At 41.9% G+C, this 20729-nt stretch overlaps 2 protein-coding genes across 9 annotated transcripts in view; one reads left to right on the top strand and one right to left on the bottom strand.

Annotated features, from left to right (window-relative positions):
* Window positions 1-7091, top strand: part of ZZZ3 (zinc finger ZZ-type containing 3) — a 109779-nt gene extending 102688 nt beyond the window's left edge. For 2 of the 7 annotated variants that reach the window (XM_042997615.1, XM_042997614.1), the window contains exon 15: window positions 160-3454. In XM_042997615.1, the coding sequence (XP_042853549.1) occupies window positions 160-304 (145 nt within the window). In that variant the 3' untranslated portion in view covers window positions 305-3454. The other 5 variants (XR_006221605.1, XM_042997617.1, XM_042997619.1 and 2 more) reach the window with 5 other exon arrangements.
* AK5 (adenylate kinase 5) overlaps window positions 6951-20729 on the bottom strand; it is a 259867-nt gene continuing 246088 nt past the window's right edge. The window contains exons 13-14 of one of the 2 annotated variants that reach the window (XR_006221606.1): window positions 19093-19159; window positions 6951-7091 (exon numbers count right to left, since the gene is read on the bottom strand). Coding sequence is in view for 1 of the 2 variants with exons in the window: in XM_007079231.3 (XP_007079293.2) it covers window positions 7023-7091 (69 nt within the window). In the remaining variant the exon portion in view is untranslated. The remainder of the gene's footprint in view (window positions 7092-19092; window positions 19160-20729) is intronic. The other variant, XM_007079231.3, reaches the window with a different exon arrangement.

Below are 20729 nucleotides of genomic sequence, written 5' to 3'. Positions count from 1 at the left end.
CTTTAATTATACCACATCTCAAGTAAATTTCCGTTAGAGACTTTGGTGGATTAAAGAAGTGGAACTGTGAGGAAGTTTTATAATATCTACTCCAAAATGCATCCAGTGCCGTGTATTGATGTGTCTGTGTGTGTGTTTGTGTGTGTGTTTTCTTTGCAGCCTACATGAAACAGATATTCACAAGGAAGATCACCAATTAGAACCTGTTTATAGGTCAGAGACATTCTTAGACAGAGACTACTGTGTGTCCCAGGGCACCAGTTATAATTACCTTGACCCAAACTACTTTCCAGCAAACAGATGACATGGAAGAGAACATCGTATACTAGTCCTCTTCAACACATAGCAATGGTATCATTGTGAATTATGTGCACAGTTTGGAAAGATTCTCTGCTTTCCCTGAAATGACACTCACAGCATGACAGCTTCCTGAGTGTTCTTGTCAAGTCCAGCTCTGCACCGTTGTGGCTCTAGATCACTGTTCAGCAGCCGAGCATTCCTGGTGAGCAAAGGGTTTCCCTGGTGAATTTCTCACCACCACCTTAAAGCCTTTTAGGTGGTGATATTAAATGGGTGAGATGGAAACGAGAGCACACATTAAAGAGAGTAAATTCCAAAGGTTTCAAAGAACTCGGTCATAAATAGGATAATGAGAAGACAAAGTATTTATATTAAAACAGTTTAGTAGCTTTCAGTTTTGTGAAAATAGTTTTCGGCACAGAAGCTGACTTCTTAGACAAAGTTTTAACCAATGATGGTGTTTGCTTCTAGGATAAACACTTTAAAAGAACTCACTGTCCCAGTGGTGGCCACTGATGGCCTTTAGTAAATCGGAGCTGCTTAACCATATTGATGTCTAATTTCTTTTAACCACAATGAACTGTCCTTATTACCAACAGCGAAGCACTACAGGAGGCACTGTGGCATTGCTTCCTTGACCAGCTCATGGTGTGTGAATGTTATAAAATTGTCGCTCAGATATATTTTTTAAATGTAATGTTATATAAGATGATCATGTGATGTGTACAAACTATGGTGAAAAGTGCCAGTGGTAGTAACTGTGTAAAGTCTCTAATTCACAACATTAATTCCTTTAAAATACACAGCCTTCTGCCTCTGTATTTGGAGTTGTCAGTGCAACTCATCAAAGAAAACTGCCTAATATAAAAATCATATATATGGTAATAATTTCCCTCTTTTGTAGTCTGCACAAGATCCATAAAAGATTGTATTTTTATTACTATTTAAACAAGTGATTAAATTTAGTCTGCGCAGTGAGCAAGAGTTCACATGCATTCTTTTATACTGCTGGATTTTGTTGTGCATCATTTAAAACATTTTGTATGTTTCTTCTTATCTGTGTATACAGTATGTTCTTGAATAATGTTCATTTGTCAGGAGAACTGTGAGAAATAAACTATGTGGATACTGTCTGTTTATATTATAGAATGCTTGTTGTGACTTCCTTTTTGGTTAGATTTTGGATTTGTTTTACTAGTGTTAAAACCAAAAAAAAAATTTTTTTTAAGGGGGTTGCTTTACCTTTCTGTCCTTGAAAAAGAGTAAGGACTATATAGTATTATGGAAATGAACTTGAGAAGCTCTGAGAGAAGATGGTAATCTTTTCACTCAGTGTGTGCTGAGACACTAATTAAACTAGGTTACAAAAAGAACACACACCATGGTTAAAAAGGCTATTATTAATGTCCAGATGTGAAAACTATACTCGGGCTGAAAAATTTTACTCTTAATTCTTTTAGATGAAAGTAAGCCTCTTCACGTGTTTAATTTAAACAGATGGTTTTTGAAAATCACTCTATTCACTGGCAATTATTATTGACTATTGGAAGAGATCACATAAGTATTCTAAGATTAAGTATTATACTCACCTAATTTTTGGACTAAGTCCCCTGTTTTTTCCGATTTTAAGTCAAGGGAACGTTATTTAATACTCCTTCAATACGTTGTAGGGTACTAAAATCATACCTTGAATTTTTTTAACTGAGAGAAGTAATGTTATTTTAAGTATAGAAATATGAGAATTTTAAAGTAATATATTGACTAAAGATTACTGATGTTGATAAAATATATTGCATCAGGAAGAACAGGAAATGGACTTGAGCTTTACTTCTTACCCTGGAATCAGTAGTTGGGGGGAAGAAGAAGGAGTTGTTAACGTTTGGGCATTTTGATATTAAATGTTAACTGATATATGCTAGGAAATCTGCCTTCTTGCAGCAAGACAGCAGCACTTGGTAGTAACTTCTGTGTTTGTATAGAAATAATACTGATTATTGGGGGGAGACCATTCAGGTTTATTCAAAAATCCCATAAAGTATGCTTTGGAAGAGGGCTGTGTGTGATACAATTCTGATGTAAACAATACACAAAATAAATCCACTTAACTGTATTTTTCAAGAGCAAAGATTTTGAGAACTTTGAGTGGCAAAGAGGATTATTTTCTGCTTGAGTGAAGATGTGTTAATTTTGCATTTTTCACCTCCAGGCAAGTAGTCCTCCTGGCTTAAAAAGGCCCTATATGGTAATAGTAGCAGTGGTAGTAGTAGCATGAGTAGTAATATGGTGGTGGTGTTTTAATTGGCGGACTGCAGGAATAGGCAGGGCTGTCTTTTACAAGTAGTCCTTGGATCTCCTACAGAGAAGTATTGGCCTTAAGAGACAACATAGACCTACTTGTGAAAGCCTTGCATATTAAGTGGTAGGTCAGATGTAGGTCAGATGTATTTCCTGAAATATTATGTTCAAGTTGTTTGATAAGAACTGAAGGAACTTTTAGTGACACCTAAAACCACTGCTTTAAGGTTTAGGCAGAGGAGGCTTTGATTGGTGTGGTATGCACTAATAATAAGCGCAAAACTGAGTAAGTGCTTACTATGAGCCAAGCCAGCATATAGTAGCAGATTTAATTCTCGCAACCTTAGGAGAAAGGTGCATTTGTTAACCTGTTTTCATATGAGGAGATCTAGCCAGAGAGGTTAAATAACTTGCCCAAGGTCATATGGTTAGCAAAGTGGTCCTGCTTAGATTTTAACCTAGACAGATTGCTGCAGAGTCACTAGCCAATTTATGGAGCAAGAACATTCCCTTTGTGTCAGGCATCACTAAGGTTTGGAGATGGAAGTGTGTGGGGGTTGTTTTTCACTCTTTTTCCCTGGTGTGGCATGGTTCCTAGAGCCACAGACCTGAGGACAGGTCCAGGTTCATGGTACAGAATAGGAAGCAGATCCTTGGATGGGAAGACAGCACTGAGTTCTAGAAAACCACCCAGACGGATAACTTACCTATTCTAATTTGACAGCAAACATGTGATCTTGAGGCTTTAGGCAAAGTCTCCTGCCTGAGACAGAATTTGTTTCCATGCATGTTTGGTGCCTCTCACTTAACCTAATAGTATGCCTTACCCAGTTTCCTTCCCTTTCCCCTTGTGTTTAAATTACAGTACAGAAGACAACAGTGTACTGAGATATGAAGAACATTTTTTTTTCAAGAAAATAGCATATCACAGGTAGTAAGGATAAATACTGTTTTGTGAAAGTCTTCTTTTAGTTATTACTATGGCATGCTATATAAACTGTATTTCTTAATGTAGGTAAACAGATTTTGAAAGCCATTGTTCTAGTTGCACTGGATGGAATTGGAAGTACTTGTTTTTTTTGTTTTTTTCCAGATAACAAGTAGTTTTTTCCTCCACAGAGATTATAGAGGCATTGACCTTTTAGGTTGTAAAGTATTTTTATTTTTTAACCTTATGAAAATAACCTCCTGTTGATAGAATACCAGAAAAAAAATACCTTTTTTTTTTTTTAACTTGTTTTTCGTGTAGCCAATTAAATGAATTTTTGAGAAGTGGTATCCCATTTAGCTCCATAAGGACAAAGACCATCCCTATCTGTGTCCCTGTGGCCTGCCTGGCTCTTAGATTTCTAATAAATATTTAGTACTAGTATAATCAGTGTTTTGATGAGTTATATTTTTTCTCCAGAAAGGTAGGAGAGACCACGTATGTCTGAGTGTGTCTGTGAGTGCCTACGTGGGGCCCTTTGGGGGCCTGCCTCAGGAGATCTTTACAGGGCTCTGAGAGTATTGAAGAATTGCGTCCTATCTTATCTGGAGGATGTTGTTCAAGCCTGGGTGGCTGAGAAGATTATGGTTTCCTCTGGGTTCCCAGTTAGGCTGTAAACCTTGATTCTCTGCCATGTTTTTAGAGTGAAAGGGCACTGGAGTGGAAATTCTGGGTCCCAGTCCCAATTGTGAAAGTGAGGCACTCAACAAATATTGACAAAGAACCACCTTTTATTGAACTCTAGGAACTAGTAAATGATTTACATGTATTACTAACTTGTTGAATACTTGCAACCCCTCTGTGAGGTTGCTTACTATTATGTCCACTGTACAGATGAAATAACCAAGTTTCAGAGGATATAAGTGTTAGCTTTTAATAATTGTGTGCGGATGGAGGGTATAAAGCTTTGCCCTTCTAGAGCCTTATGGTCTAATGCAGAAGAGCACCAGTAAACACATAAATATAAAATATTACATAAAGTTAGGCAGAGATAAATGTTGTGAAGAAAATAATGTTTGAAGAAAAATGGTGGAAGAATGAGGACCAGACTGTCATTTTAGATGAAATAATCAAAGAACGCTCGATGAGACCTGGACGGAGTGAGGGAATCGGCCTGTGGATAACCTGGAGGAAGAGGCGGGATAGCAACAACAAGGGTCTGATCCAGCAGAGATCTTGGCTTGTTCAGGCAACATTAAGAGGGCCCGTGTAGCTTGAGCCAGACGAGCAAGAGGAGAATGTAGTTGATGGGGTGATACAGGGTACAGAGGCAGAGCAGGTGAGGCCTTGAATGTAGACCATTGTAAAGGAGTTTGGATTGTGTTCTGATGTCTTTCACATACACACAAGGGCTTCTGCTGGGCAGAGACCTCTAAGATCCTTTCCTGCTTTAAAATCCTGTGACTTTAAAGTAGTGATGTCATTTCAAGCCATCCACGTCCGTAACACGTTTTAGCAGTCTGTTGCATCTCCAGATCCTCTTCAGGGGCAAAGCCATTTATTTACCTCTGCTGATTCTTTTTTTTTTTCAAGAGGACAGCCAGCTACAGCCATAAAGGTCACGGCATCTGTTGTCTCCTATCCCGTACTCAAGCTGTCCGAGCTGTGGTAGGCATGAACTGTGTTTGCCAATATGTGGTATGTGTTTAAAGAATGTTAATCCCTACAAAGAGTCATTCTGTGTTTTTGGCATAACTGATCATTTTCACCCTCTGATTCTAATTTGCTCAAATGCTCCTTGTGCTCCCGTACAGAGAGTGAGACAACTGGGGTGGTAATAAAGTACTTGATAACTGTGTGAGTTGAAGGAACATGCCCCTTTTTGGTAATACAGGCATAATTGTAACCAAAGAAATTTAATTTCTTCTTTAGCAAACACTGACATTTCTGTTTAAGAATGACTGCTAGGGCAAAAGGAAACATAAAAATTACCATGTATCATGAGTACGCTGAGAATTCTCTATGTAATAGCTCAGAACTGATCTACAGCCAAAATTAAAACCATATGAGCATATCATAAATCTCAACTATTAACTGTGTTTGCTTCTAATTCTGTTTGGAATAAGGCTTCAAGTGCTTTCCAGAATGATGTGAGTTACAAATAAATAGACAAAGAGCTATGCTGTGTTCCATTTATTTTATTTGTACATATATCCATTTCAAGAAAAAAAAAATGACTTTAAAAATACAATTCTGTCCCAGAATTGGATCCTTATCGGCACAACCATTGAAGGGAAAAGAACGGCATGCAAACTGAAACTATGGTCATTTGTAGTGACTGAATGGAAGATGCAGTTATTCCAGTAGAATATATAAGAAGCTCTGATTTGGCAACTGATAACACAAAAGAGAACCCAAACCTCACTGGTTTGAAGCAGGGTAAAGCACAGTTTTACATATGGATATGATAAGGTTTGCACAGCCCTGGAAAAGGCCCGTATGAAACAAATACAGCACTGGGATCTGTTAAACATCATGTACTGACATGCCTCTCCCACCCACATCAGTATTGTTACTGTTACTTTCTTGTTTGGCAGTAATAAATAAATACACGATCTTATAAAATCAAAACTATAAGTTGACATTATTCCAGTGAACGCAGTAACAAATCACCTCATGCTTTACGTTGTGTTTGGTCATTGGTATTAATGTATAATTGTTGAAATGCACCACCAGGTGTAAAAGAGATTAGGTTAGACAATTTATTCAATTTGTTTTCTTTGTCATATGACAGTATTCCAAGTAGTAGCCAGTTTCCTAAAAATGAATGCAGAAATGTTATTGGTGACTAGTCTGGGTTTTACAGGCTTGGAAAAGCTATACGATTTCACATTGTTTTACTTATCAAATTTTCAAATTTAATCATATTTCTTATCACCAGTTGGAGTTATCAGACCAGTCTCTCTGGCTCTGAGCTACTAGTGGATGAGACTTGAGGAAACAGCCACTAGAGGAGGTACCCAGGTGCCTCCCCGCCCCATGGTAAGGCCCTTTATCAGGCAACAGCATGTAAATCTTGGGGTGAGGAAGGAAAATGTGATGGGGCATTAGGGGGGCGCTAACACCCTGTTTGATGACAGAGAAATCAAATGGTCAGACTAGCAGGTCCTGAGGGCACAACTGAACACCACGCTCTGTTCACATACTAGCTAGCAGCTCTGAGGCACAGCTGATATGACGGAAGAGTGTGCGTGCTGGGGGTGCGGACGGCTGTCTGAATTAGGAAGAAGAGGTTAGATAATACCAAATACACCATGCATGATTTCCAGACACCTCTCGGAAAGGTCAAGCTCAGAAGCAAACAGCAATGTCAGGATCTGGGGTGGGGTGGGGATGGGGGACACAAACGGTTTAACTTGAAACAATATTGTGTTAAGGGATGAGCCTTTTAATATTTTTTCTGTCTCCACTCTCCTTGATGCGCATGCTTTTTTTGCCTTCAGAAAATAGAGTCAATAGCTGTGCAGAGTTGAAGAAAAACTTCCTCCGGTGTCCCCTCTGCATTTACCTATATTTAAAGGGAAAAAGAAAGTCTTAAAAAATCTTTGTTAAATAAGACCATTTTTAATAATAAAAGAATTGCCTGCTCTAGGCGCCCAAACCACAGAGAAAAAAGTGAGTGGTTGTTAAAAAACAGAACAAAACAAAAAACTAGGTTTATCTAAATTAAAACATCAAGGAGATACCACTGCACACCTATTAGAATGGACAAAATCCAAAATGCATCAGCAAATGCCACTAAAGATGCGGTACAGTACTCATTCTTTGCTGACGGGAATGCAAAATGGTACAGCCACTTTGGAAGACGGTTTGGCAGTTTCTTACAAAACTAAACATTCTTACCGTATAATCCAGGAATTGCGCTTCTTGGTATTTACCCAAAGGAGCTGAAAACTTAACGTCCACACAAAAACTTGCACATGGATTGTTTATAGGAGCTCTGTTGATAATTGTTAAAACTTGGAAGCAACTAAGATTTCATTAGGTGAGTGGAAAAACTGTGGTATCCAGACAGTGGAATGTTATTCAGTGCTCACAAGAAATGAATTACTAAGCCATGAACAGACTTGGAGGAAACTTCAATTCCTGTTATGAGGTTAAAAGAAGCCAATCTGGAAAGACTCCATACCATACGACATTCTCAAAAAGGCAAAACTACGGAGACAGTAAAAAGATCGGGTTGTGGCCAAAGAGGAATGACTAGGTGGGACAAACAGGACTGTTACAGTAGTGAATGGTGGATACATGTCAATGAACATTTGTCAAAATCCAAGGGTGTGAACACCAGGAGTGAACCCTAACATAAACCGGACTAATGTTGAGAATGATGTATTGATGTAGGTTTCATCGATGAACCTACCATTGTGTGGGATGTGGCTGGTAGGGGTGGTCGTGTGTGTGTCTGGGGACAGGGCTACATGAGAATTCTGTACTTTATACTTTTTGCTGTGAATTTAAAACTAAAAATTGGTTTAAAACAACGAAATGTAGGTGCCTTGTTGAGGTAAAGTATTGTTAAGGCTCATGGAAAGACTAGAATTAGTTAAAAGACTTCCGTGTTCTAGAGCGTTTGGACAGGATGGGCATAGGGCTTTGGGTCATGGGCGAGGTGGGGTCATGGGCGAGGGCTTTGGGTCATGGGCATAGATAGGGCTTTGGGTCATGGGCTGGCATGTAGAGAAAAAGAAAGCTGGGACCTCCACTTGCGGGTGTTCTAAGTGCAGAGTCCCCTCAGACGTTACTGGCACACCACTGCGAGGAGCCAACAGCAGAGGAGGTGGCAGGGAGCGGACTTCCTGGGTGTTAAGGCACAACTACCCCTTCCTCTCTCAAAATGTCCCAACGTTGGGGATGCCTGGGTGGTTCCGTCAGTTAAGCATCTGACTTCGGCTCAGGTCAGGATCTCACAGTTCGTGAGTTGGAGCCCTGTATTGGGCTCTGTGCTCACACTCAAGAGCCTGCAGCCTGCTTCAGATTCTGTGTCTCCCTCTCTCTCTGCCCCTCCCCGCCTCACACTCTCTGTCACTCTCAAAAATAAACATTAAAAAAAAAGTGACCCAGCATCGTACCAATCACTGAGGTATGTCCCAGGCACAGGAAGAGGAGACCTGGTGACCCACGGGACCCGCGGGAGGGGCGGGCAGCGAGCCTGCTGAGGTGCAACTCTCAACCTTCATCTCCACAGGTCCTCATTTCTGCGGTTGGGCTGGGCCGTCTAATCTGCATATTTAACAAATTCTCCAGATGATTTCCCTGTGGGTTATCTTGGACCACACTGATTTCTTCCAATCTTGTCTACCTTCTTTGCACAAACTAGTTTCGATTTCACAACACTAGAGACTTCACAGATTCCAGAGATAGAATAAGTTCTCAAAAACAAAACACCAAAACTAAAAAACCACATTTAAATATCCCAGAAAATAGGTACAACAGTGTTTCTAGAAGTGTCGTTTGTAATAGCCCCAAGCTGGAAAAATCACACAAGTCCATGAGCAGTAGATGGATAAATAAATTGTGGCATAGTCACACGCTGGACTAGAATAGTGACGGAAGAAACACTACAGCTACTATGTTGAACAACAGGGATGACTCTCCCAAAGTTGTGGTGAGGGAAAGAAGCGGGTCTTGAAAGAATATGCATGCAGTGCAATTCAAGTTCTGTAAAATCCAAGAACACGCAAAGTTACATTGTGTAGGTTTGGGATCCATACATAAGTGATAAAACCATAAAGAGAAGCAAGAAGATGATTATGAAAGTCAGGAGTGGCTCCTGCTTGGGGAGAGGACGGAGGAGGTGACTGGGGAGACCCAGGGAGCCTCTGCCATTCTTTCCTACTTCCTGGGCCTGTGTGGTGATTACACAGTGTTTGTTTTATAATTCTCCAAACTGTACATATGGCTTTTATGCATAACCATGTGTGTGATACATCTCCCAATAAGGAAAAAATTAAAATTAAAAAAAAATTTAAGCACCCTCCCCCAACATGTCCTACCCCTTCCTTCTAGGAAAGTCAAAGACAGCAGTCTGCAACTTGTCTCCCTGGCTACAGGCTTTCCATCTGAGGGCAGAGACTTCGGCTTTGCCCTGTGTGTCCCTCATGGCACCTTGCCTCTTGTTTTACCTCTCCTTCCTCTTCTTTCAACCAACAAACATTTCCTGGGCGCTAACATTATGTGCTGGAGATACCAAGCTGAACAAGACACAATGACCGTGCTCTCACAGAGCTCACAGCTCAAGAACAGAGATGAAGAATTAACAGGAATTTATGCTGTTTCGAGGCCAGCACAGGAGCTGTGGATACAGGAACACCTTCCACAATGTTGGGAGGGCAGGGAGTTTCCTGAGGAAAATCGTCGTCAGCAGCAGCAGCAGCACTACAGAAGCATAAGTGCTTTTATTTTTAAATAAAATATTTTAATTAAAATGTTTTTCTACCTCTGCTCTTGCTTCACTTCCGCCCTTACTTGCCAGCTCACTTCCTTCTTCCCTCCCTCTCATCATCTCTGAAGTCTTCCTTCGCCCCCTCCCTGGCTCGCTCTCTTCCTCCCTCCCTGAGTCCCTCGCCTCCTCACTGGCTCTCATTCCATTCCATTCCATTCCATAAAAAAGCGGTTTTTAAACAGGTAATTCTGACAGTGATCTTGGGAGGACAGATAGTATCCCCATTTCACACATGACAAAACTGAGGCTCTGAAAGATGAATTAAATTTCCCAAGGTCATACAGCTAAGTAAGTGGCAGGGACCTGGTGGAAACCAAGGTCTCTGACTCCAAAGTCCTTACACTTCCCGACCACATTAGAATATGTCCACCAGCTCCAAATGGATGCTTGGCTGAATTTGGTTGGGGCAACAAGGAGTGAAGCTGGAATGGTAGGCCTGTGTTGATCATAAAGAGGCTTATAGATTCTGTTACATGATAATGGGAATTACGTAAGGGTTTTTAAAGTATGAGTTGATACAATCAAACGGGTACACAGAAGCTGATAAATGTTTGCTTAGTCAAAAAATTGCAGGAGGGTTGAAGTGCAAGGCAAAGAGCACTGTAGTAGGAGCCATGATACCTGTACTAATCCCCAGTCGGCTTCAGGACTCGGACTAGACATTCATCCTCCTGGTGCCTCAGTTTCCTCCTCTGTTCTATAAAGGGACTGACGACAGACGTGTAACCTCCAGGTTCGGTTCCAGCTCTGATACTCTATGCTATTCCAAATCTCAGTTCACGTTTTTGTGGGGATCAGGCGCCCATCAGTGGGCATCAGGACTGTTGAGTTTAGTTTGGTGTTGCCAGTCAAGCTGAGCCTGGAGTGGATATGTATTTGAAGATAATGAGAGCCTTCTCTGTGGAGAGACCACCATGTGCAAAGGGATAGAAGTCTGCAAGCACCTGGAGTTTTCAGGGATCAGTGGGTCTTTGTTGGGGACAGAGCAAATGCTGCTTGAGTTGGAGGAAGGAGAACAGGAGGCTGGAAAAATAGGTCGGGAGGAGGTTGTGCCTCCATAGATTCACCTATTCTGGACATTTTCTATAAATGGAATCACATAGTGTATGGGTTTTTTTAATTTTTATTTTTCACTAAGCACTGTCTTCATGGTTCACCCATGTTGTATGGGTGTCATTACTGTGTTCCTTTTTCTGGCCCCATAATGCCTTATCTTTAACCTGCATGTACAAGACATGCTTTGGAATGCCTGCCTTCCTAACATCACTTTTCAGCAAATCTGCTGCTGCTCGCTGCCCTGCTGAACCTGCCCTTGCCTTATCAAACCCTGTAAGGAGGGAAGATTGTTAACTCACTTTCCTTGGCCCCTCTCAGGTTCCCTTCCCCATGTAGTGGGCATGGGTAAGAAGGTAGCGATCCATTAACACTTAGCTTATTGTTTACACTGTCCATGACATCATTAGTGGCAGGTCTCTAGTCCCCCTGTTCAGTGGATTCTCACACGGAGAATATTTTAAGAGAACAATAAGGGACTTTTAGAGATTTTCATGTTACTCCTGGGTAAGTCAAAAGAAATGGGAAAGAACCAATTTACTAAGTGCATTTTAAGTTACAGAAACCATTCTCAGTGCTTACAACTTTAGCAAATTTAAATCCACTAACAGGGTGCCAGTGTTTAACACCCTTAGTGAACAGATAAGAATCCTGTAAACTGGGGGCGCCTGGGTGGCTCAGTCAGTTAAGCATCCGACTTCGGCTCAGGTCATGATCTCATGGCTTGTGAGTTCGAGCCCCGTGTCAGGCTCTGTGCTGACAGCTCAGAGCCTGGAGCCCGTTTCAGATTCTGTGTCTCCCTGTCTCTGCCCCTCCCCTGCTCACGCTCTGTCTCTCTCTGTCTCTTAATAATAAATAAACGTTAAAAAAAGAAAAAGAAAAAGAGTCCTGTAAACTGACTGTTTTGTGTGAAGGGGACTTCCTCAGTAATTGAGCAAACTTAAAAGACCCCCAATTCTGAATCAGCAGAGTCAGAATGTATGAAGCTTTAATGTATTTCATTTAATTGAAACCTAGATAAGTGGATGTGCTTTTGACTTTAAGAACCTATCTTTTTGAGTCAAAGACTTAATGTAAAATCCTGCAATAAGTGATCAGTAGAGGAAGTATTTTTTTTAACAATAAAAGAAAAAAAAAGCTACCAGCAAGTGAATAGGAAATAGGATTGAATTTCTGAGTTTTCACCTGACTTCTCAAAGGAGAGCAGTCAGTGATAATATTTCCCGCAGTCAGCAGAACATACTGCTAAATTAGGAAAGTAGTTACACTGCCTTAGGAATTGCAGGCTTTGTCTACTCCTTCTCTTTCATTCTGTGAAGTGAATCTGTAAACCATAAAACGGCTGGTTCCAACACTGCCCAGGTCTAGTTGTGTTTCTCCTGAATTTCCCACGCTGTTACAAAAAGGGCTGGAGTTTTAGTTTTGTTTTTCATGTACTGGCGCCATGGGGCTTCTGAGACTGACCCAGGCTGCCACTGGTTTACGACTGTTGTGTGCACCACCCTCTTACTCTTTTCATCTTGTCCTCTGAGCCAGACGGAGCCTCACACCGCAGGGATCCCTCACCACCAGACGAGGCTCCGCAAAGGCAAAGCCCTTAATATGCAGCACCTGCGTGCTGTCTGGGGCCGAGCATCGGATGCATTCTTCAAAAGTTAGGGTTATGTAAATGACGCTTCCTCCAATTCACATATCCAGTCGGGACACAGATTTCTCCTTATTCTCAAGGCCGTAGAAAACAAGAGGGCTATGTATACCTTTACTTTAGAGAGCTTTTAGGACGAGCGTTAGCAACAATTTTAGGCTGATTTCGGGGCGCCTGGGTGGCTTGGTCGGTTAAGCGTCCGACTTTGGCTCAGGTCATGATCTCACGGTCCGAGGGTTCAGGCCCCGTGTCGGGCTCTGTGCTGACAGCTTGGAGCCTGGAGCCTGTTTCAGATTCTGTGTCTCCTTCTCTCTGTGACCCTCCCCCATTCATGCTCTGTCTCTCTCTGTCTCAAAAATAAATAAACGTTAAAAAAAAATTTTTTAGGCTGATTTATAATCTGCATATTAATGGCTTCTCTGTACATAGGATTTTCCAAAGCACAAGCATTTAAAATCTTTCCTTCTTTTTCCTCTTCCTCCCAATTTTGTCTGAAGTTTAAATTTGGCTGGCAGCTCTTTTCATAGACATCCACAAAATTCTAAAACATATCTGATCAGTCATTTCCCTGTTTAAAATACCAGCAGTATTTAGTTGGAACTTTCTAAGATGGTCTAGAACTGTACTATCCAATGCAGTAGCCACAGGGGGCTTCTGAACACTTGAAAGGCAGCCAGTACAACCGAGGAGCTGACTTTTTAATGCTATGTAGTTAAAATTAATCTAACTTTTAAAACTGGTACTTGGACTCCCTTATTAGAAAATTCAAAAATATATTGGAACAACTCGAGTATGTGAGATCTGCCATTTTAACCACAAATTTTATGGAATATAAATACAATCTATTTCTGATGAAAATTTAGCATCTGAATTGTGTTATGCTTAAGTACTGGATTTTGAAGACATATTAGAAAATAAAGTATCTCATAATTTTTATATTGATGGCATGTTGAGAAGCTAAGACTTAGGATATATCAGGTTCAATAAAATCTATTTTCGAGCTCATTTCATTTGGTTCTACTTATTTTTTTCTTGTTAATGTGACTACTAGGAAATTTTAAATCTATGTATGTCTATTTCTGTTGGACCATGCTGGGCTAGAAAATTTGTTGAATGAAGGAGGAATGAATGAATGGATTCAGGTCCTTCATGGTCTTGCCTCAGCCTTGCTTTCTGGTCTAGTGTGTTACTGCTTTTGTTCATCGGCTCTGCACTAGCTACATCTTGTGCTAACATTCTTGGGCTCTTCCAGGTGTCAGTGCCTTTGTCTCCTTCTCTCCTGTCCGTTATGAACTTGTATTCATCCTTTAGGACCTGTTCAAATGTCGTCTTTTCTCTGAAGCCCTCACCTACCTTTCCAGGTTCGGTACTCCCAAAGGCCCAGAACATTCTGTAAATCTTATTACTATATTTACCACTTTGCTGTGGTGCAGAATTTCATGGGTGTCTTTTCCTCTCGGAATTCCTGGCATTAACCACCATGCCTTGGACATCAGAGATGCCCCAGTCTTCTGTTGGCTTCTAGAATCCACGGCAGGGGCTCCTGGAGATGTGAATTAAAGTGAAGCCCAGTGAATGGACTGCCCTGAGCTGGCCAAAGGCAGAGCCTGCCATGTGACTGGAGCAACCACAGGGAAAGGAAATCAAGAAAGTGAATAGAAGAGCACGGGGTCTGGAGTTGTCTTCTGCCTACTGTTCTGGGAGGCAGGATGCAGACACGCACTGAGCACAACTCATTTCAACAGGACCACAGGGGAGCAAAGCAGATTGCACTGAATCAAAAGCTCTTTGCGGGGAATCTAGTGCAGGCCTGACAGGAAGGACGGGGGGGGGGGGGGGGGGGGGTGGAGAGAAGACTAGTCAGGCAGAATAATGAAGAATGAGTTTCTTAAGACTCTGGGAGACAGATGGAAGATTTATGCCTCATTTGTCAGGTGAGAGGACAGAACCTTGGGGCTCCTTGAAGTCACCTGCCCTTTTGTGCACCTCTTTTTACTGGGCAGGCAAGCAGGATGGAGAGCTGTCTCCAAACCCAGGCTGCTACTGGCACTCACCCAGGGCAGCTCCAGCCCGAACCCGGCACGCTTCACACTCAGAACTGAGAAGCAAACTCAGCGGGGGAGGGGCATTGATAGAAGAAGCCAAATAGCCAGGAACTGAGAAGTCCAGAAGCTTTTCTGCATTCAAAAACCTCTTCTCAGGGGGACAGGGAGAGAGAAGGAAGTGCAAACGAATGGGTTAAAAAAAGACTGCTTAAAATATCTCAACAATCTCTCCTACTAGACACAAAAGCCCAAATAAGGGTGTTCCAGTTCCTGCACAGTTGTTAGTAGTAGACAAAACAACCAAACTAGAAACAAACCGGTTGAACAAATTATAGGATATCCATGTTATAGAATATTACATGACTACTAAAAAGAAAACACTGTGACGTCTGTATTGGCTTCCAGAGAAATGTGTACAGGATAGTATTTTCATGAAATCAGAACTTTCCACCATGGGGTATGTGTATTTATACAAAGTAGACTGGTCGGGGTCAGAGAATGAGAGAGTAAGAGAGAGAGAGAGAGAGGGACAGAGTGTGTGTGTGGGGGGGGGGGGTAGAGAGACAAGGAGGAGGAAGAGTAGGATTGGGGAGGGAAGGTAGAAAGATACACAGTAAACTGTTCATGCTGGGTATTCGAGGGGAGTAAGGTTGGAGGTATTAAGGCATTGCTAATTGTTTTATTTATATATACATTTATACACACATATACACATAGATACTTCTACTCCTTGCTTATTATATTAAGTACTTATTACTTTAGTAATTTAAAAAAATCCTTTGAAATAAACCTAATCCCAGCCACCAATGTGAACACTTGACAGTTTTAACACAGCTGGGACCACTGAATCACCTGCTAATGCTTTTCTCTCCTTAGTCTGTTTGATCTTCAGAGAATCTGAAGAGAAACCCCCTCTCACCTCCTGGGGCATAGGATCTGGTGAGCATCCCTTGCTATAGCCTCTCCCAGTTTCCCACCAAAATACCCATGGAGACCCAGAAAAAGATGAATGGCTACAGAATTCTGAAAACTTGGATTGCTACCTATTGCCAGTGGAATTAGATTCCATAATCTGCTCCTGACTTAGAAAATGACCAGAAAAGTCGGCATCTGCCATTCTGCTATGTGGTTACGACTTTCAAAGACAAGAGCGGTTCTCCCTAAGTCCCACCAGGACATCTTTTTCTAAATCTAATTTAAGATTGTGTTACCAAAAGAACAACTAAAGAGAGAGGGGGGAACATGTCCCAAAGGATGGATCCTGATGCAGGAGGGGAAGCAGGAAGAGGCATAGGAGCAAGTGCATCTCGGGGTGGTAGTGGTCCCTGCTCAGCGCGCCTCAACCCCCAAATCCCACATTTGGTGTGAGCCTTCCTGATGCACCCCAGTGTGCCTTCCAGCATGAGATCCAACAGGAACAGACCTGAGTGCCGCTGGTCCTCAAGCACACAAAAAGTGAGATTAACAATCACCTGTACATCATGTGGGCCATGAGATTCCCTTCCACCCCACCTCCTAATTGAAGGACATAGCAAATTATAGTTTCCAAAGATGGTTGCAACAATATCTCCCACCCCACATACTCTTCTTTTTTTTTAAATTAATTAATTTTTTTTAACGTTTATTTATTTTTGAGACAGAGAGAGACAGAGCATGAACGGGGGAGGGTCAGAGAGAGGGAGACACAGAATCCGAAACAGGCTCCAGGCTCCGAGCTGTCAGCACAGAGCCCGACGCGGGGCTCGAACTCACGGACCGCGAGATCATGACCTGAGCCGAAGTCGGCCGCTTAACTGACTGAGCCACCCAGGCGCCCCCCTACATACTCTTCTGAATATGACCTTGCTACTCACTCATCAAGAGATGAACTATAATCCCCTTCCCCTTGAACCTGGGCTGGCCTTAGGGACATTCTTAGAACCAATAGAATGCAGTAGAAGTGAGGCTGTGTGATCTCGGTGTGGCCAGAAGAAGCCTTGCAGCTCCTGCCTTGGCCTTTGGGAACATTCACTCACTGGAGGCTCCCGTTGGGGCACCACCCTTTGGAACCCAGGAGCAGTGCTGTGAGAAGTGCAAGCCGTTCTAGAGAGGTCATGTGCAGGTGTCTGGCTGTTCCAGCTAAGCCAGCCCGGTTCAGGCACCAGACATGTGAATGAGGTTCCATCTTTGAATTGGACATAGCAGCCCTCTCCGTGGCAGCCCCCAGTTTGAGTCATCCCAGCTGAGCCCCAAATACCATGGAGCCAAGAAGTACCATCCCTACTGTGCTTTTTCCAAACTCCCGGAGCACAGAAGCCACAACTATCAAGTAACGGCTGTTGATTTATGCCACTAAGTTGTGGAATGGCTTGTTACACAGCGATAGATAATCAGAATATAGAGGATGTGTAAACTTAAACAAACTGAGGTTTCTGGGGGGAAAAAAACTAGAAACAGACAAAGGGCACACTATTCCAGAGATTCAGAAGGAAAGAAGATCTCTGATAATCATATAATATAGAAACTAGAAAAGTTTTAAATACAATTTTTTAAATACTCAACAATAAATATTTATTGAGTACTTTTTTTTTTTTCTCATGTGCCAGGCATTATGCTACACTCTGGGGATAAAGGTGTGAACGAGACAGACCTAATTCTTCCCACTACAGAATTTACTTTCCATTGGTGGCCACAGACATGTAAAGAAGTAATTATAATGAAGCATGATAAATACAAAGATGGAGAAAGAAACAGTGCTATACAAACACACAGGAGGGAAAGTTAATGGATACTACTGCTAGTTTAAACTGTATGTAAGAAGACATGGCTGCTATGAAGTAAGAGCAGGCAGTCATGAAATGAGAACAGGCTTGGTGAAAAGGCAACAGCATGAGAAGAAAAGAATGAGCCGGGGCAAACAGAAAACACACATGAGAATTAAGATAAATACTGGTAACTAGGGAGCAGGAACAATAGTGTGAAAAGCTGAACCGGAATGGTGGAAGACACATTTGGGGTTTTTTCCTAGAAAGTCGAGACCACAGAAATGAAAACAACAGAGTGGGTTATAGATTGAGAACTGTGCTCTCCAATGCAGAAATCACTGCCATGTGTTGCTCTCGAGCACTTGAGGTGTGTGGCTACTCTGGACTGAGCTGTGCTGTCAGCTCAAATACACACTGGATTTCAAAGACTTGATAACAACATCAGCATCACCCGTTTCTTTTCCCTGTTTAAATTTTTAAAAAAACATTTATTCATTTTTGAGAGAGAGACAGAGCACAACCTGGGGAGGGGCAGAGAGAGAGGGAGACACAGAAACTGAAGCAGGGTCCAGGCTGTGAGCTGTCAGCACACAGCCCGACATGGGGCTCAGAACCACAAACCAAGAGATCATGAGCTGAGCCCAAGTCAGATGCTTAACCGACTGAGCCACCCACGTGCCCCTCTTTTTAGTGTTTAAAATATGGCTACTAGAAAACTTAACATTGCATATATGGGTCACATTATATTTCTCTAGGACAGAGCTAATATAGAAGGAACAGAGTGAGATCTAAGAATTTTATGTTTTTGAGGAGTTTTGAGGAGAAAAAAGGAATAAGGTACATAAAAAATAATCAAAGAATAATTACCCCAAACTCTCAAGTTAAACAAACAAAAAAAAGGTGTCTCTGCCAGTGGGAATCGGTGAAGTGAGACTGATATCTGGACACACGTTTTGAATGACATGGAAAAATTGAAAAAAAAAAAAACTCTTTAAAGATACCAGCTGAAAAAAGTTGACTTCCGAATTTGTCTGTGCCTTTTCCTCCATAACACTAAATGCTTGAAAACAGTGGAGCATGTTTTCTCCATTTTGATAGAAATATATCATGACCTAAAAGTTTTATATTCAGTGACACTGATATGTGTGTATAAAGCCACTAAAGCAATATTCTCAGATGTTCACAGAAAAATTGAACTAAAAACCAGTTTGAGTTATTTTAGCCAACCGAAGGAAGAATCAAAATTAAGAACTCAAGGGGCACCTGGCTGGCTCAGTCAGTTAAGGGTCTGATTCTTACTCTTGATCTCGGCTCAGGTCATGATCTCATGGTTTGTGGGATCGAGCCCCAAGCTGGGGTCTGTGCTGACACCTCAGAGCCTGCTTGGGATTTTCTCTCTTCCTCTCTGTCTGCTCCTCTCCCACTCACACACATTCTCTCTCTCAAAATAAATAAACTTTAAGGAAAATTTAAGAACTCAAGTACAGAGAATTCAAAGTATAAAAGTAATTTTGGGTTTTCCTTTGCTTGTGTTAGACTGCACACTTAGGGATCCAGTCTATTAAGGGGTGAAGTCTGACCTTAGGTGCCTTCTGCCTCCACTCCTTCCATGGTAGTGCCAGCAGCTGCATTTCTCATTCTTTATCTCTGGGTTCACAAGAAGTCCCCTGTTAGGTTGGATGACTACCCAGAACAACAATGGGTGTTGCACTATTTCAGGACTTACTAAAAATGGCTAAACTCTTTATGAAGTTGGGACACTGTAGCAGAAAAATTGCCCAACAAGAAACTTAATTTCTCCTCTATAAAAGCAGAGAGAGTTGCCAAGGAACTCGATTTCCTGCATCTGTAAAACTGCATATGTAATGAGTCATTGGCCTCTTTTTTTTTCTTTTTTTAAGTTTATTTATTTATTTTGAGAGAGAGAGGGAGTGGCACAGGGGCAGTGAGAGAGGGGGACAGAATCCCAAGCAGGCTCCTCACTGTCAGTGAGGAACCGGACACAGGGCTGATCCCATGAATGGTGAGATCATGACCCGAGCAGAGATTGAGTGGGACGCTTAACTGACTGAGCCACACAGGCGGCCCCTCCTTTTTTTTTTTTTTTTTTTTAATTAAGACTAATAAATAGCCCAGGGACAGTTATCATCTGTTATCAAGCCCTCTTCATCTATGGCCTGGGGTGTTTCTGGGCTGATTATACCATGAAGAAAAAGTATGAAACAAGTGGAGAAAAACAAATGTAAGAAATGTATCAAAATGTTCCTGAGTTAGGTTATCTTTGGACAGAAGAATTCTTATCTTTATACTCTTAGATTTTAAAGTGTATTTCTTTTTTAAAAGTAGCGGTTACTTTTTATAGTTAGCAAAAAGAAAAGTTTGAAGTATCAGTTTATACAGTTCTGCATATGCCACTGGAGGTAGCTATTTCTGGCGTTTCTCCCAGCTCACAACAAGCCCTTCTCTTCTGGGAATACCTTATCCCCCACCCAGTTCCCAGGGAGGAGTCCCAGGCAGCCATGTGTGTGTATATGGGTCAGGTTTTAATGCAAATGCTACCTCCTCGGAGACTTTCCCAACACACCCACCTAAAATACTCACCCCCAACACCTTACTCTGTTTTATGCATAGAGATGATCCTATCAGCAATTATTTTACTTTCTTATGTGCCATTTTTACCTTTTCAGTGAGGGGTTTATCTTGGTTATTGCTGTGTCCCCAGCACCGAGAATAGTATCTGACATGCAGTGCGCACTCAACAAAGTATCACACAACAAATGACCACACCTGCCTGGCCAGAGAGGAGCAGGGAGAAGGCTGTGAGCAAAGCAAAGCAATTCACAACATTTCTGCCTGAATTTGGAGCTGTTGTGCTCACATGTGGACGCAGCGCTTGTAGGGTGGCCATATTCTGGCTTCTGGGCCAAAGAAAGAAAAATCCGGATGACGAGAGAAGAAGGCATGTGTGAAAAGCAAGAGAGACCTGGTCCCACAGCCTTCTTGGGCCTGCTGTGTTTCAGCCGTGGACTGCAGAGCTTATCATCAAGTTTTGTGTTTTGGGTCAGGCTGGAGTTGGTGGCTCTTACCTACAAGCAAGGAGCCCTAATCGATAGATCTACAGCTACAATCATGTTTTAAAAATTCATAGCAGTAAGATTTGGAGGAAACAGGGACACCTGGGTGGCTCAGTCGGTTAAGCGTCCGACTTTGGCTCAGG

This window comes from Panthera tigris, chromosome C1 (genome assembly GCF_018350195.1).
Source record: "Panthera tigris isolate Pti1 chromosome C1, P.tigris_Pti1_mat1.1, whole genome shotgun sequence".
NCBI lineage: Eukaryota > Metazoa > Chordata > Mammalia > Carnivora > Felidae > Panthera > Panthera tigris.
The sequence above is the reverse complement of the archived record's forward strand: the minus strand, read 5'-3'. Positions and strand labels throughout refer to the sequence as shown.